This window comes from Gadus morhua, chromosome 17, assembly GCF_902167405.1.
Source record: "Gadus morhua chromosome 17, gadMor3.0, whole genome shotgun sequence".
Classification (NCBI taxonomy): domain Eukaryota; kingdom Metazoa; phylum Chordata; class Actinopteri; order Gadiformes; family Gadidae; genus Gadus; species Gadus morhua.
In genome coordinates this window covers 8,478,118-8,496,207 of record NC_044064.1, presented here as the reverse complement: position 1 = coordinate 8,496,207, position 18,090 = coordinate 8,478,118, and the positions used below count along the sequence as shown (strand labels likewise).

Below are 18,090 nucleotides of genomic sequence, written 5' to 3'. Positions count from 1 at the left end.
GCCTATGAGATAATTTTTCTTCATGCAATTAACACCCAATTTCATTCTTTGATCTAAATTTTAGCATCTAGTATTCCAATGGGGAAAAATCCCAGTTTCAACCACGGGACAAACCCGAAATAGGCAAGTCGGGATCACTTTCATGGATGTTCTAACCCTTTATCGCAGCTCTGGCGAGTTCGATCACAGACTAGCTCCACCCGAGCCCCTTCGCTGGGTCAGTGTGTCATTGACGGGTGAACATGTATTGTCTGATTATTAATATTATTAAAGGGTACGATCTGGCCCGGCCCTCACAATAACTTTTGTTAGAGGTCTGCTGGTCAAAGAACCCATTGGGTTGGGGTTAAATGGGGGCCTTGTTATTCAGTGGAAAACAATGATAGCCAACAGTGGTCCATGGTAGCAGCCCCCTCCGTCTCCCCACACCAAATCTGATTGACCCAAAGACCAGTGTGGGACCAGGAGTCTGGTCATCTCAATCACAAAGATAGGGTTGGTACTTTGGTAAAAGTGTGTTTCTTTATGGGTTAGGGTTAGGGGTGGAAAACAGACTTTAGTTCAGTAACGCGATTGACTTTTCTAGATATATACTATACTTGAACATAACAGGGTTGTTTTAGTCAAACTCGAAAAATAAGTGTTGTGCATAAGAAAAGGCTGTCTAAGTAGTACCAACGTCTGCCTCTTTCCTTGGTTTTTGCCTGTTGATTTACCATTGTATAATTTGACTGAAGCTCATTAATTGAGGACGGGTAGATGGGAGCGGTACTCAGCCATTGTTGCACATAACATGCCACAAAAAATCTGAAAGCACAATGGAATGGGTGCTCCAACAAAAATAACCGTAGGGTATTTTCTCATCAGATTTTTGCCAACTCACTCAACACAGAGGCTTAGGGAGGCTCAGCTGAAACGCCACATAACCTCTCTTTCGTTGTTGTTGTTGTTGTGGTGGTGGTTGGTTGTCCAAGCTCAGAGCGTGTCTTTGTGTGGAAGAAGATGGTGGCACAGACTTGGGTGATTGATATACAGTATTTATTCCAGGCTTTCAGAGCCCCCCTCACCCTCGATCGCCCGGGGTCAGACTCCCTGAAGACGTCGACAGAATACCTTATCCAAACCCCCCTGCAAAGCCGTTTCACATTTAACTTTTTCAGTTTCACTCCAAAGCTGTTTCCCTTTCATTTCGGTTTCAGAGGCACTATCAGCGACAATCTGACCCTTCTGCACCGGGGGGGCCAACAAAGGGGTGCAAGGGCAGTATTGGGGGGCCTCAGGGGCCGGCACATAGAGCCTATGACAACAGCTGGTGCTCCCTGCAAAAAGTTGACTGTGATAACCGGTGGAAGGGGGACTGGGAGAATGATGAAAAGGGTTCCCTACTATATATATATACATAACTGTACAACACATGAGCATGTGACCTGGGACACATATAGATCTGGGTCAAAGCATCAACAACTCCCTCTGACTAGAGCTCTCCCCCTGCTGAACCGTTAGCTTGGAACCCACTGCTGTCTGGAAAAAAGGCCTTTCTGATCACGACGGTGACCACATAAGACATCCCTCTGATGGCTCACCAGTCTCTTAATGGCATCCAACAACCAATGATAATCAATGAACCATGAATTCCACAATTCTCCGGCGTTCCACAGAAGCCCCTCAGTGCCAGGCTGCCCACTACTACAACTCATGGCTGCCTATTTGCGTCGCCAAGAAAATAGTTGGGCAGTACAAGACAGGATTTCTAAAAAATTGCGTAAATACCGTGGGAGTTTAAAATATTTTCTTGTGAATGTGAACTGTGTCAAAATGTGGGTCTGCAAGAGCAATTAGTCCCATTCTGAAGAGAGTGGATTTCCATTGCTTGCCCTGATCACAGTGAAGGACTCAGGATTGAATGGCTATGGTGCACCAGAGAGACGAGTCTCTGCCAGCTTTTCTACATCCTGTGGCAGTTTCAGTGGCTCACTTGCTAGAATGAATCTGGTGCCACCACAACTCTGCACCTCTCCTCTCCTTGGCCACATTCCCACAATGCAGTGCTGGGGGTTTTCCGACGCAGGTGCCCAGTTCCTGACAGAAAGGGGGCGTGGTCTGCTGGTGGTGACGGCTTCACGAGGAGAACAAAGAACTCGTAAAGAAACGTACGCTTTGTTCAATGCTGGGCGTTGACTGACGGTTTGACAACATCCTGTGATCATTCGATACGCACGCTAACCAACGTTTCACTCCCTCTCCATCCCTCCTTTTCATTCTGGGTGAGCAGAGAGGAATCCTTCCCTCTTTTTTTCCATTGGCCGTTTATTTCCTTCCTGAAAACCTCACGCAATGTCTCACGCATCAGAGGTTTTTCCTCCCGTGTTTATCCGCCATGTTTGCCCCCATCTCCCACAGTTTCCACGGTGAGAATATGTAATTACAGGAGAGTTTGGGAGAGCAGCACTGATAGATGACTGTGCAAGGCTAGCAGGAAGAGTCTGCCAAAGGGGGCCTATTATCAGATTAGCCTTCACCACCCCCATTCTAACTTCTTATGCGAGCGGGCATCGCAAAGATCTAATTTGGTCTCTCTCTCTCTCTCTCTCTCTCTCTCTCTCTCTCTCTCTCTCTCTCTCTCTCTCTCTCTCTCTCTCTCTCTCTCTCTCTCTCTCTCTCTCTCTCTCTCTCTCTCTCTCTCTCTCTCTCTCTCTCTCTCTCTCTCTCTCTCTCTCTCTCTCTCTCTCTCTCTCTGGGCCGGGTTACCTAGCCATTGTCTGGCTGGGTATGAGAATCCTGGCCTCAGACAAAAGGACAGCCTCGAGGAGGGGAGAGAGAGGCTGGGTTGGGGTATGTGTATGCGTGGGGGTGATAACAGTAAGACCTAGCCACCTAGTCACCATGTCCGCAAAGTAATTTTCAAGGCTGCACGGATAAAGTAAGCCTGAGTAGGATACCACATGTATTTACTCCCTAACTGCCATTTCTTTCACTAGTTTCTTCCACATTTTCGTTGAATCCTATTAACTATGTTTGTCTGCATCCAATGCTACTCTTGAGGTTGCCGTGTAAACAAGGAAGCATCTGGGCTTTCTTCCAGCTGTGCATGCTCTGTATTATTATCTTCGAGAACTTGACGTGACTGACTTGCTTCTCCCTGCATTTATTTCTCCATCGGTGTTCCACCTGGTTTCCTCTGGGGTTGTATATTGAGTTTCAATAGTGCCAGGAGTTTAAATCCAGTCCAGTATCCAGCAGAGGCTACGTGAAGCCTTGCTTCAGTTTGCTTCAGTTTGCAGCAAACTGAAGCAAACTGAAGCAAGGCTTCACGTTTTGCGGCCCTAGGCTTAATAGACGGTTGCCCCGAAAGACCATTACAAACCGTTGTAGCGAGAGTCCTCGTATTTTGCGTGGTCAGCAGAGACCCGGGGATCGTCACAATACATTCCAGTCCAAAACCCTTCTAGAAACCTTTGCAACTGCTTAACACATCGTTTTCAGGAGAAGGGTATTATAGTCAAGGTGATTGGGTTAACTCAGAGTTCTGCTGAGCAAAGCAACCAGGCCTTGGGCTGTGGTAATAATGGTGGCTCTCTCCTTTAAGAAGCAGCTCTTGGAGGGTTGCTAAACACTACCTTAAGGGCTGATTTTCTGATTCATGAAAGTGTTCTGTTTGTTTTGCATGTCATATTATTTAGGTGCAAGTCAGATATCCCCGCCATGTCAATTCTGGCAAGTTCTGTCTGGGCCCTGAATCAGTGCGTCCAATTCCATAAAAAATGAAAAAAGACGAGGACATAGCCTTCATTGGAATAATAGATTGGAAAGATTGTAAGATTGGAAAAAGGTACAACAACAGAGGAACCGAAAAGATGTTTTATTCAAAAGCTGAATAAAACATGGAAAAGTTGACAGCTGCTTGTCTGAGGGGGATCGAGTGGAACGGGCCTCACGCCACAAACATTAGGGAGGGACCCCTGTGTGTGTGTGTGTGTGTGTGTGTGTGTGTGTGTGTGTGTGTGTGTGTGTGTGTGTGTGTGTGTGTTCAAAGCGATACGTTGGTATGTTCTGCATTGTTGTTGCATGTGAAGTAGCCCAGAGGATGCTGGGTTTATTGACATGTACATAAAGGTCCTCCCGCGTGTGAAATCCTTCACCATGAAGCACGTAGCGGAGGCCCTTGAAGGGCATGCATGAGCCTGGTTCTTTGTACATCAAAGTTGTACACCAGTTGTTCCAGTGACTCATCCAGCGATGCCATTGTCCGTCATGGGAGCCACGCCCGAACGTATTGGCCTGCTGTCTCGCTTTTACCTGTCACCTCTAACTGTGCTACCTAAACTCTTGAAAAAGAAACCGATTTAAATGTAATTGAATTGAATTGATGCTATCATCTAGCTGGATTGAAGCTTATAGGCTCGTAGCAAACTGCAGTGAAGCTATCTATTAGTTAAGTAAAGCAAGCTCGGCGAGATGGAGTGAAGCTATGCAGCCCACTAGCTAAAGTGAAGCTATCTCGGGTAGTTGAAGTTAAGCCATCTCGTCTCGCTGGAGTAAAGCTATCTCGGCTAGTTTGAGCAAAGCTTTAGACAATAAAGGCGGCCGCAAAGGCTGCGGTTCTGTCCTATAATGGGCAGAATTCGAGAGGCACTTGATGACAAATCATAGCTCTGTTGGCTGATCTTGAGCTGGGTCCGTTACAGAGCCTTGAGGGCTCGGGGGGGGGATCACAAGTGGTCTTTAACAGCAGCCATTCTGGAAAAGGGACACAGTCTTAAGAAATATTCAAAAGGCAGGATTTACCAACATCGTGCATGTAAAAGTGTGTGTACGCACTCACGCAGAGAGACAGGCTATTAGGGAAGGGACATGTGTGCTCACAGCATGACCCTCGAAGTAAAACGCAGCCGTAGAACACACAGATCTGCTATGACGAAGACAAACGCACAGGCACACACAGGCATACACGCGCACACACACGGACACACAAACAGAAAGGCCCTAGACAGCTGTCAACATGCCCCACTATGCAAGTGTGTGCTCAGGATTCCTTTCCTGCGTGTTTGTGTGTGTGTGTGTGTGTGTTTGTGTCTGTCTGTCTTCCACACAAAAGTCCAATTAATGTTGACGATGATTTTGTTTGTGGGTCTGCATGCCAACCTCCACATAAATGCCCCTTTAGGCGTCAACTAAAGGAAATGGCTGTGTGTGTGTGTGTGTGTGTGTGTGTGTGTGTGTGTGTGTGTGTGTGTGTGTGTGTGTGTGTGTGAGCGCGCCCTTGCTTGCATATGTGTGTGTGTGTGTGCACGTTGGCATCCAAGTGCACGTCTGCGAGCATGAGAGCAGCTGTTTGCAACCGAGCCCCAAGTTAGCTAATAGCGGCACAGCCACCAGCACACATGTCATGCATTCATCACGAAAAATTACATTTTGTCCCGAAAACAAGCGGGCGACTCGTACTGACAAAGAGGCGTCTGGCCCCTGACAAATTGTGTCACTATTTGTAAAAAAGCAATCGTAGGGGGAGAGGTTGACAATAGGAGAGAGGTTGGGAATTGTGAATAGTAGTCGGGGCACAGATGAAACATGCAATACCCGTCCACAAAACAGCCAAACACTGAATCATAGCCGATTTATTTCCCCGTGATGTAGTGGAGATAGTGGCTCTTCTGTATTCAGTAGTTTGTTACTCGGCTCGTTCCATAGGAAGTGGCCGATACTTCCCTTGTCATTTGGGCGGGAAAGCAATTACCTTGCAATTTTGCACCCACTAACCTCTCCCCCCCCCCCCATTGACTTTCCTCCCGAGCCCTACCACAATAATCTTTACAATACGGGTGTTTAAAACAAGATCCTACTGCAGTAAATGGATCTCTACCCCCCCCCCCCCCCCCCCTCCAAAAGGGTGGCCTTTTACTGGTGGAGCGATGTGCCACACCACTATAATATCCATTAAACCCATCTGGGTTCAGGGTCATTGTCACGGCGATAAAGGCCGAGTAGCAGGTAGAAAGGTGTTAGCTAGCAGACGCTAGGAGCTAATGGATCGATGATAGCGCACACGCCGTCTTTTTGCCTTCGATGACACGTCTTTTTGCCCACGTCGTCTTTTTGCCGATGACACATTTAATGCAATGTGTCACCGGCAACACGTTGGAAAGAGGTGCATTGTTGGAGTTCATGTTAAGGTCTGCCCGGCCTCTCCACAACCCTATATCCAGTCGTCCCGTTCCAGCGGAAGGCTTTTCCTGGCCCCAGGTGAGCCTTGATGATAATGAGGAGATATATTCAGCCCAGAAACAGTCTGTTCGGTTTCCAGCTCTTAAATAAGAATATAGTACAATATTCATATAATATATAGTAGTATTAAGCAAAGTTCCAAAGGATAAAACCCTGCGATGCTTTGCAGTGACTATCATGAGCACCGATGGAATGCAAAAAAAAAGGTTTTCCCTTCATAACAAATCAACATCAAGCTTGTTATTTAAACATTGTGAGAGCCGAATCACACTTGACAGCTGCGTCTTCTTAACCCGTCTGAATCCGCCTCAATCGAGAAACAATTTAAAGTTCTGAATAAAAATAAGGCGAAACAAAAAAGACGGCCAACATTTTTCACAAGAATGGGGTCATTGGGACGACCCCAGCGTGACATGGGCAGCGACGCTACTCAGAAAAGCTAGCAAACTGGCCCTCCAGCCCCCTGCCCCCTCTAACCCAGAGACAAGCAGCGCGGCAGCCCGGTTGGCTGCCGCGCTGAAGGCCACCTCCAGGAATAAAAAGAGGGAAAAAAAAGAGAAGCCTGCTTTTTTAATTTGACAGTTTGAAACGTGCGACCTAACAGTTGTAGTCCACCACTCTGCAGAATCCAGGCACGACCAGACGAAACACCACCCGAAAACACACTGCCCAGTCCCTCACACTCTCAGACGGGCAGAAAGAAACCTTTCGACAACTCTGACAAGTCCTACATTTCCCGGCAATTTGCCCTGCAATTTCCTGTGCGGGGGGGAGGGGCGAGGCGTGCGTGACAAACACTCAAGCGCATTATGTTGTTTCTTCAAAACAGCTAAACCTGGGAATGCTCGAGTCTCCTGGGCAGGAACACCCGACCCGGGGTGGACAGACGAGCGACCCCCTGTTTGGGCTGCACGGATCTCTCACATGTGGGCCTGTGCATGCGCACTCCAAGCACCGAGGCCCACTGCAATGCAGTGAACAAACACCCTAACATTGTACGCTACGGAGAACAACGATGATGATGGCCTGCTGTCTGGAACGCACGTGCGCACGCACACAGGCAGACAGTCTCGGAAAATATTGCAAGAAATACGAATCCCAGGGAAAGGGTACTGCATCTACACCGAGCCACACACACACGCACACCCTGAAAGACCCCTGCGCTGTGCTCACGGATGTAGTCTGGCTCAGCAGGCCAAGCCGCTAGCAACAGCATGAACCCCAGTAGGGTTGGCGACCTGGTTCAGTTGTATTGTTTGTTGAGGATTCTTTTGGTTTGGCTGATGGGGGCAGCTGTCATGACAGGAGGTAGGGGAGAGCGAGAGCGAGAGAGAGAGGAATGCAATGCGTCATCAAAATATGGATACAATAGTATTGACAATATATCGCCCCTGCTTGTAAACGGTCATCTTTGTGTACATAACTGTGCGTGTGTGTACCCACCCCAATGTACGTCTTTGTTCAGATAGGTCAAATTCTTATATGGGACAACACACACACAAACAACCACAACAAAATATGATAAAAATACCAAAATACACAACCACCCACTGTCATTTGCAGGCCACACTAAATATAGAACGCTAGTAGCGAAATCTCTCTCTCTCGCTCTCCCGCTGTCGCTTGCTCATGTTGTGACAAGGGCCATTACCAAACAATAATTCAATTTGTCTGTGATTTGCATCTCCCCCCAACCCTCCATCCCTCTCGCTCTTCACTCGTAGGCACAGGGCTCCCTCGCTCGCATTCATGTCACACGCATGAGTGAGACAGAGACCGTTAGGTAGAGAGAAAGGTGGAAGACAGAAGGAAGGAGTGAGTGAGAGGAAGGTCAGGAAAGAGAGACGGGGAGAGAATCCAACAGAAGGACAGGGGTAGAGGGAGAGATTAGAGTTAAAGAGAGAGAGAGAGAATGATAGGGTGATGGATGGAAGAGTGTGGAAGTAGAGAGACAGGGAGAGAGATAGAGAGAGAAAGAGCGAGAGGGAGAGAGGGAGAGAGAGAGAGAGAGAGAGAGAGAGTTAGAGAGAGAGAGAGAGAGAGAGAGAGAGAGAGAGAGAGAGAGAGAGAGAGAGAGAGAGAGAGAGAGAGAGAGAGAGAGAGAGAAAGAGAGAGAGAGCGAAGGGGAGGGAAAGAGAGGTGAGAGAGAGAGAGAGAGAGAGAGAGAAAGAGCGAAAGAGAGAGAGAGAGAGAGAGAGAGAGAGAGAGAGAGACAGAGACAAAGAAAGTGGTAAAGAGAGAAAGGAAGAGAGGAAGAGGGAGAGAAAGAGCGAGAGAGGGGGAGGCAGACAGAGCTAGTGGTAAAGAGTGCAATGAGGAGAGGGAGAGAGCGTTCTAGACATACAGAGATCGTGAGGGGTGGGGGGGGGGGTCAGAAGTAAGACACAGATGGAGAGAGCAGGCTAACGAAGCCATGAAACAGTCCAACCGTCTGCTAGCCCCCAGCGCTATTGCGAGATAGCTTGTTACCGCGGATCACAGCGACCGGGCACCGTCGTTCTCTAACGCAACGCGCGGCCTGTTATCTGCTCGCACGGCCGCTACCGGCATGGCCCTCGGGATTCAGGCTCCAATCTAGATGAAAGAGAGTCTCCGAATCCTAGCTATGAATTCTCCCCCCCCCTTCGTAGTCCTCCTTTTCACCCTCCCTTCGCCACAAGGGCACAGTAATTGCGGTCGACAGAAGTCGCAAAATCCCGGTTCATTTTAGGGTTTTTTTACTTTGGGCGGAAAATTCCCGCCGCTAAGCCTTCATCCATCAACACATGCTAATTCCCATTCATGTCTGATGGGCATTAAAGCTCTGCGTGTGTGTGTGTGTGTGGCTGTGTGTGTGTGTGTGTGTGTGTGTGTGTGTGTGTGTGTGTGTGTGTGTGTGTGTGTGTGTGTGTGTGTGTGTGTGTGTGTGTGTGTGTGTGTGTGTGCGTGCGTGCGTGCGTGCGTGTGTGTGTGTGAGTTTGTGTGTGTTTACCCGTCATTCCAGTAGACCTCAGTGGTACAGAGTTATCGTGCTGGACTTGTTCTTCCAAAAATACAACAACCACATATGGCCGTTTGGAGCACTGAACCCATTTTGGAGACCAAAACAAACAAGAGGGAGAAAGAGAAAATGCTTGTTGACCAAAACAACTCACTTGCTTCACACACTTTTAAGCACAGAGCTCTTTAATGTTTGAGACGGGTATTATATAAGAAAAAAGTAGGAATGACACACACACACACACACACACACACACACACAGACATACTGACAGACACACACACACACACACACACACACACACACACACACACACACACACACACACACACACACACACACACACACACACACACACACACACACACAGTCATTACTTTTGAATATATCCCTGTCAGTTTGTGCAGTAAAACCCGATAATGGACACCAGCACTGCATGAGATGCGAGTGTGATAGCTTCATCTATTTCAGTCCAAGAAGTGGGAGAGCTAGAAGAAAAAGGGGGAACATGTACCAAGCAACAGGGACATACATAATATGTAAGGCGATTACGTAAGGAATGAGGTCTGGTGATCATCTCATGGAACCGATGGAAATAGATAAAGATAAGGTTCGAGGGATTTGAAATGTGGAGGTAGAGGATGAGGGCTAGAAGAAGAGTAAAGGGGTTCTCACAACAACTGAGGGGAGATTCAATCACTCACTCTGTAGGTATTCCTCAGTTGAGGAGAGACCCCGGATCTCAACACAGGACCAGTTTAAAAGAAAGTCTCACACACACACACACGCACACACACACACACGTACTTTACATTACAACATTTAGATTTGAACAATCTTTACGCGTAACAACATAGCCCTGAACGATCTATGGAGGAGCACAGCGAGACCCTCACGATACTGACTCTAGAACGGTCGAACACAATCCCCCACAGCACTCCACACTCTTTGAAACATATCGGCTTCCCCACTCTTCGTCCGAGTGCAATAAAGAATCTCATCCTTTGCCCTCGTTTGCAGTGGTACCGGGGCAGTGCATATCGAATAAACACCATGTACTGTACAAGGAGTCATGTAGGGAACCCTGTGTATGTGTGTGCGGCTGTGTGTAGCTGTGTGTGAATCCGTGACCGGAACATCACCTGACCGACGGAGGGGCTCAGACAGACCGCTGGAACCGAGAGAACCTTCGACCGAGACGTACCAGGCCCCGCATGAGAATGAGGATGAGGATCGGGAGGGAGGGATGGGCGGGGGGGGGTATCAAGACAATGTCGAAAATGGAGGTGACAAAGTCTTCAGTCGGGTGTGGAGACAATGGAGGTGAGATTCTGGTCTGGGGCTGACACATATCGATGAGATGATGAGATGTTGATGAGACGACCGAGCAGATGAGGGCCAACTGAGGGTGAGAGACAGACAGACGGACACCGAGAGGAGCTTGAAGGGGTAGGAGGAACCGAATAACCCCAGCACACAACGTGACATTCTGCCAACAAAACTGTTTATTTGTTTACTTGCCGTTGCTAGGTGACACGAAAGATCTCGGCCCCCCAAACACACCGGCACACTCACACACACATAGTGTGATAATCACAATGGCATGTTTCAAGAAAAAAGGCACAGCAAACTCAAAGGTCTCCAAAGCTCACTTGCTCATTAGACAACGACGATGATGAAGGACATGCTGCAGAGGACGACCGCGGAGAGGCGGTCTGGTCGGCGACCAACAGAACCCACAGAGACCATCGGCCTGCATGGTGTCTTTCTTTAGCTTCGTGTGTGTTGCGTCTAATGGTGTGTGTGTACCTCCCATGAGCACACTTGCATGCGTTCGTTCACTTCGCACACTTGCATCGCTCCGTCTGTCCGTCTGTGTACGTGCTTTGCTCTTATCGTGTAAAAGATTGTGATTGAAATCCAATCCACGCATTCAGTCATTAAAACGCTTGCATGTCCACAACGCACGCTACAAATGCTAACACGCACGCCAATTTGTATCCGCTGGGATAATCCCGAAGGGGTGTGCACCGTCGGGTCGTGGGAGGGTGCGTGTGCGCACGACGTGTGTGTACACAAACTTGTATCCGAGCCAATTAACTTGCCACTGGCTAGCGCCTGCGTCAGACCTGCCGGTGTTTGGCAGGAGAGACAGCGGCTCGATCTGTGTTCTAATCAGCGCAGGAGGATGCATCAAGAGCACAGCGCTGGCTCTCCATGCGAACGACAACTGTATCACAAAAAGGTCATCTTTAAAACAAAAGCCTAGCTCAGAAATAATTGGATTTCCTCCTTTTAGTGTTGCCGGCATGCCGGCAACACTAAAAGGAGGAAATACGATTTGTGTGTGGAGCCTGCCAATATGTATTCCTGTTAGCGTATATAACACTTCAAGTCAAGGAGAAGGATTTTCATTGAGGGAGAGAGCGAGAGTGAGCTGTAATGCAATCAAGGACCTGTCGCGGAGAAAGCAGGTGAGGGAGAAACACTAAAAACACAAAAGCTTAAGGCTCTTTTGAGCTAGTGGGAATATACAACCATATGCATCCAAACCACCCACATCTCAACGGCCATTGTTGAAAGTGATAGATTATGGTTTATGGGGGACGGGGGCAGGATCATCGAAGTCGAAGGGCTACAGGTTTGATTCCACAGTTCTGCAGTAGTCTACCTGTAAGCATCCTTTGGGCAAAACCTTATCCCCTACCTGCACGTGACACGATCATCCGGTACAACAAACAACAATAATTTAACCACAAAGAGCTAGCGACTTGCCACCACCAGACACGAGAGAGCTGAAGAGTCGTTGAACAAAGCCTGACTGTCTACACAGAAGATCCCCTATGTTCCTTTCCTTCCCTCCGTGAGGAACGGCCCCTTAAGTCTCAGAGGTTTATGTGGACGAGAGTGCACGAGACGAGAGCGCACGGGACGAGAGCGCACGGGATGGGCAGAGTCAGGAGAAATGATGTGATAGGCTCGCGGCACATGTGCAAATAATATTCATCGAGGGCTCGGGGGGAGGCAGAGGAAGAGGAAGAGGGGGTTGGGGGGGGGAGGGAGTCAAATGATCTGTCTGTTCGGCATGAGAAGCGTGAACCAATACCTCCTGCATGGAGTCAGAAGCCAAGGGGACTTAGTGAGGGCGTGAGAGAGAGAGCAAGTGTGCGCGTGTGTGATTGAGAAAACAACGAGAAAGGAGTTATTCAGTTGTGTGTGCGTGTGTGTATCCTAGCATGTTGGAGTATACGTTGTGCGTCAATAGAAAAAATCCCCCCCCCCCCTTGATAAAAATTCCAAATCTGCTAATAAAATGCAGATGCTAGTATCCTGTTTAGATTAGTTTTGATTAGAAACAGGGATAATCCTTCGCCATGATTGGCTGAGATGCGGATCACGAGTTCCTTGTGTTTCGTTAGAATGAGTGGGTGGTGGTGGTGGTGGTGGTGGTGGGGGGAGTAGAGGTTGGGGGAAGGTAAGTAGTAGGGGGGATGTGCAGAGACAGGCTTGATGGTGTATAGTCGTCTCATGACCTTGATGGTGGGATGGGGGGGGGGGGAGTGATGAAGATGATGACGATGATGAAGAGGAGACGGGGGTATGGCGGGTGGTGTCAGTGGGCGATGAACTTCACAGAGCAAGGGATGGGCTTGGGACAATTCAGGACTCTAAAAGAGAGAGTTTTGTAACAGTATGATGACAGACGTGATACATGACGACTTGAATAAGAAAGCTTGCAAGAGAGGGGGTGGAGTCATCATACATTTATTGAGGTTGGCCTTTAACACAAATCGTTATGTGATTACCCCCCTCCCCAAACGCACATGCACACACACACGCACTCACGCAGACACAGAAACAGACACACACAGACACAACCACACACACACACACACACACACACACGGATGACTGTTAATCAATTACGTTGCCCCACCTCTATTAATTAGACTGCTTGACGGCGGTTGGATGATAATGTACCGTTTAGTGGCTGTCAATAGAGTTAAAGCACCCATAAAGGATGAGTTGTAGTCCAACAGAGGGAGTTGTGTCCAATGTTATAAAATGGTACAGTAAAGCAGGAGGAATTGTACATGGAAACTCATCTGCGGCTTGAGACACAACATTAAAGGTAATAACAGGTCAACTGTGGCATCCTATTAACCGAGATCACTCCTAAATCTGGAAAAAACATTACCCAGAGGTGTTAAGCATGTCTGCCGTGGGAGTGTATTGATATATTTGTTTGTGCGTGTGTGTGTGTCCCGGTCTGTGTGTGCAAGAGTCTTTCAAAGGAGAGTTAAGACTGTCAGCTTCCCTTTTGCGACTCGTAAATCACTGTAGCAACCAGAAAGTAAGCAACACACACACACACACACACACACACACACACACACACACACACACACACACACACACACACACACACACACACACACACACACACTTCTCTCAAATGTTCTATCATTTATCAAAAGACCAGGTCAACATGCCAGGTAAGGGCCCTCTGTCATCCGTTACTCGTCCGATCATTAGGTAGTGGACCCCGATGGAGAGGTGGTCACGAGGACAGGCAAACGCACACATCCACACACACAGGGACCATGTTGGGGACCACAAACAGAGAACATTAATAGAACATTTCAATGCCCGGGCTAGGGGGGTGGGTTGGGGGAGGAAGAACGAAAGAAACCAGGGGGGGGAGAGAGAGCGAGAGAGAGAGAGAGAGAGAGAGAGAGAGAGAGAGAGAGAGAGAGTCAGCATAAGTGGAGGGATGAAAAATCGAATAAGAGAGAGGGAGAAAGTGAGGGAGTGAGCGAGAGAGCAAGAGAGAGATGGAGAGAGAACAAAGAGAGCCCTTTTTAACCGGAGAGACTCTTTCCAGTCGGAAGGCTAGTATCATGTTTTAAGCCATGCGTTTCTGACCAGAGTAACATACGGAACAGACAGTACTTTTGTGTGCATATGTGTGCGTGCGTGTGTTTGCCTGTGGGCATTCTGTACCCATTCTTGTCCCTCAAATGACATTGGAGCAATTCTGACAGTCAAGGCCTTTGTATTCCAAAACGGTTGACTTCATGATGTCCTTCAGGTCCCCAAGTCCTCCCGGGTTCAGCTGTCCGTGAAGGGACTAGAACAGTAAGAAAGGGTCCTGTTCTACTACAGGGGGTCTTCCAAACTTTCCAATACTGGGTTTCTGAGTTCTGGCTGAAATTCTATTGCATTATGGGTAAAGACCGAATATGGACTTGTTCTGCCATTGAGCTAACAAGGTACAGCGTCAAGAGCATCGAGCATCTGAGCATCTCTTGTGTGTCAACTTGAAGGATGGTCTGGACGGCGACTGCGTTCACTGTTTTTACTCTTTCTGGTCGTAATATTACGAATACCCTTCGCCTTTTTTCTGACACGCTCCCTTTTCCTCCCCGTCTATTAAAGAGAAATTAAGTCAAGCTTCCTTTTACTTGTTTGTGAAACTGAGTGTAATGCATACAGTGGGCCTGCTAGTACAAAGCCAACGCACAAACACACACACACACACACACACACACACACACACACACACACACACACACACACACACACACACACACACACACACACACACACACACACACACACCTCAACAGTGGCCAATAAAGATCATATTCGGAACGTTTGGCAACTGCCAAAATAATGAAGGAGAGGAAATCAATAAAATTAGTTTGAGGTTACCCACGTGCCAAACAATAATACCGACATAGAAACAAGCCTCTAATGCGTTTTATCTGAAGAGAAGACAATTCATTGCGGCTGGAAAATGCCTTGTTCGTTCTAGTCCCAATCCCCATATGCAATTAGGAAGGATGCGTGTTATGCGAGTGTGTGTCAGAGAGAGCGTGTTCATGAGTGTCCCGGGTATGTTGATAGAGGATGGGAATAGGGGAGGTGGGGGGAGTTAAAACACCACTAATACACAGCTATTCGTCCAGATCGCCGTTACAACGTCAGCCGTCGCTGATTGTGCCATTTAGCCTTTATTTTATCAAGTTGGACTGGGAAGTTGAGTTCCCCACCGTCTACCACCTTTCAGCTTAAAATGAAGGATGGACTAACACAATTAATTTCATCAGGGGGGGGGGGGGGGGGGGGGGGTTGTTCGTGTGTGTTTGAGTATGGGGGTGATGTCAAATCTCTTCATTGCTGCTAGACCATCGTAGTAAATGTCAAAGTACCAATGACTGGGCCCTCGGCCCTTAAGATCCGAGGGATCCGTTTAGGGTCGGGGCCAACATCAAGACTCGATGATTAGCCTACATCACAATTATTAGTGTTGAACTCTGCCGTCCAAATGTAACCATTCAATTTAATTAAATTCAAAACTCCCGCCCTGCAATCAAACCATTCTCATTACCTACAAAAAACCAACCACCTCTTGTTTTCTGGGGATGATGTTCAAATAAAATGGATGAATTGGTGTCAGGGCGGCCACTCTCCACTGAAACAGTGATAATATTGTTTCATCGACAAGGCACTTGGATATGGAGAAATAGGGGCCGGGAGGGGGGGAGAGAGAGAGAGAGAGAGAGACAGGGAGACAGAGAGAGATGTCCCCACCATACACAGTATGTCAATATCCAATTACAAAGGGCTTGTTATTCTACTGCGCTGCGCTCGTGTCGTTTGACTTTAATACAACACAGCTCAATGCACATCCCGTGATCGAACACAACACATAACCTCTCCATGTTCTGATCATAATTCAATCATGGCGTCAATTTTTTCAAAGGGTGCCCTCGGTGATTCTCACGCCCCCTCCAGCCAGACACTGACATGTAGGCTCACACCGAAGGCGCATGGTCATGGTGGCGCATCCATCAGTAGACATCCTGGTAAGATGAGGCGCTCATGATGCAAAACACATCGGTGAGGAGGATCCGTTAAACGGAAAAAAGCACCGGCATTTTCAACTCTAGGGATAGTGTGTGTGAGAGAGAGAGAGAGAGAGAGAGAGAGAGAGAGAGAGAGAGAGAGAGAGAGAGAGAGAGAGAGAGAGAGAGAGAGAGAGAGAGAGAGAGAGAGAGAGAAATGTGAAGGAGAAATTAGAGTTTGTTTATGTGCGTGTTTGTGTGGGTGAGTGCGTGCGTACGTGTGTTCGTGCGTACGTGCGTAATGGGCGTGCGTAAAGAACATTAAAAACTTAATCCACTGTAACGCACTGCCATTAGAAGCTGCGTAAAGGACGCGGCTCTGAGCGGTGATGTCGAGGCGATACGTCATCGGGGGCTACCGGGACAGCAGGTATATGGTACCGGGTAACGGGTACTCACGCTGCTGTTCTCCCCCGTCCAGTGGACCATCGCCTGGTTGTGCGTGGCATCTCCCTTGAGCACGAACGAGGAGCTGCTCAGCAGGGGGGACACTCTGCCCTGGGACGTCGCCGCTCTCCTCAAACGGGACAAATGCTCCAGAATCGCTCCCCCTTCCACCGATCCGCCGTCCGTGACGCCATCGCCGCTGTCCAGCGCGCGGTCCGCCCCGTCAATCCGGTGCAACGCCAACCTCCCGGAGTCGCCGCCGTGTACAGGTCCGGTGCATGCCATCCAAACCGAGGCGATCATCAGCAGTACCACACACAGGTGCGGCGAGGAGTCGAAGCCTTTCAGGTGCAGGGTTGCCATGCTGTGCGCCACCATAAAGCGCTCTTACGCGCGGACAACGGAGCCGAGAACGAGCAGGATGCGTGCGGAAGATACGATGGATGATAGGTGTGTGCTACTGTGTATGCCGAGTGAAAGAAACAGACAGAGGCAAGAAGAAAGACAGAAGGGGAAGGGAGGGAGTGGGACGCATCGGTGGAGCCAGCGTGGTCACGTCAGCGGCGTTCTGGCGCCCCCTGTCGTCGTTTGTGTGAACGTCTCCTTGTCTCGAATCAGAATCAGAATTATTTTACTTTTATTACATCTTATTGTAATTCTTCTCAACAGCTATATAGCAGGAAAAATACAAGACAAAGTAAATAAAGATATGCAAAAATCAAAATGTTAAAAAAAAGTCAAAAATAAGTAGCAGCATAGATCACAATAATAAATAATTATATAAACTAAAACAGTAGTAATAAGTAATGATAAGTAATGAGGTGCAGTTTAAGAGTGTTAACTTTAGTGTAAAGTGTAATAAAATAAAATTATGCAATTAATAATAAGATAAACTAAAACAGTGGTAATAAGTAATAATAAGTGTAGAGAGGTGTAGTTTTAAGAGTGTTAAGTTTGGTGTAAGGTCTAAGTGTAAAGTGTTTCAGTGGTAGTGGTGCAGACACGGTGGTTGCAGGGTGGGGGGGTTCGGTGTGATTTGTGGTGCTAATCTGACAGAGAGATGGAGCATTAATTAAGAATCATCTCGTATAATGAAATACAGATTACGGTTTAGATTCGATTGGATTATCCCGACGTCTGTGACACGCACAACCCCTTTGAAAATGCAGCAAGAAAATTAACATGTTGTAATAGATTAGGTAATAGTTAAAGGTAATATAATAGTTATTTCTTTGTTATAATGCAGTAAGATGAAGAATAACAGATGAAGATTTATAAAAATGTAGAAGGCCATTTTGGAGGATGACACTGCATTATTCTATGGAGTTAAACAAAGAGCAAACTTCCCCAAAAACAATCGACTGAAAACACCGAAACAACAAATCCCAAAGTGTGTTGACCTTCATGGATAATTAATAAACTCTCTGGAAACAACTCGCTCTGAGTTTGAAAAAAGAAGTTTGAGAAAGAGATTTCCCAGCAACACCAGCGTCGACCTTGTCGGAAGCCAGATCAGACTTTCAGTTGATGGAGTTGAAGTGTCGTTTTGCTGCGGCTGTTGTTATTGTTTATGTGTTAGAGGCTGTTTCT

General features: G+C 47.8%; 1 protein-coding gene across 6 annotated transcripts in view; it reads right to left on the bottom strand.

Annotated features, from left to right (window-relative positions):
- sorcs2 (sortilin-related VPS10 domain containing receptor 2) overlaps positions 1-16,978 on the bottom strand; it is a 161,472-nt gene extending 144,494 nt beyond the window's left edge. For all 6 annotated transcript variants that reach the window (XM_030338710.1, XM_030338711.1, XM_030338712.1 and 3 more), the window contains exon 1: positions 16,513-16,978. In XM_030338710.1, the coding sequence (XP_030194570.1) occupies positions 16,513-16,878 (366 nt within the window). In that variant the 5' untranslated portion in view covers positions 16,879-16,978. The remainder of the gene's footprint in view (positions 1-16,512) is intronic.
- Positions 16,979-18,090: the final 1,112 nt, after the last annotated feature.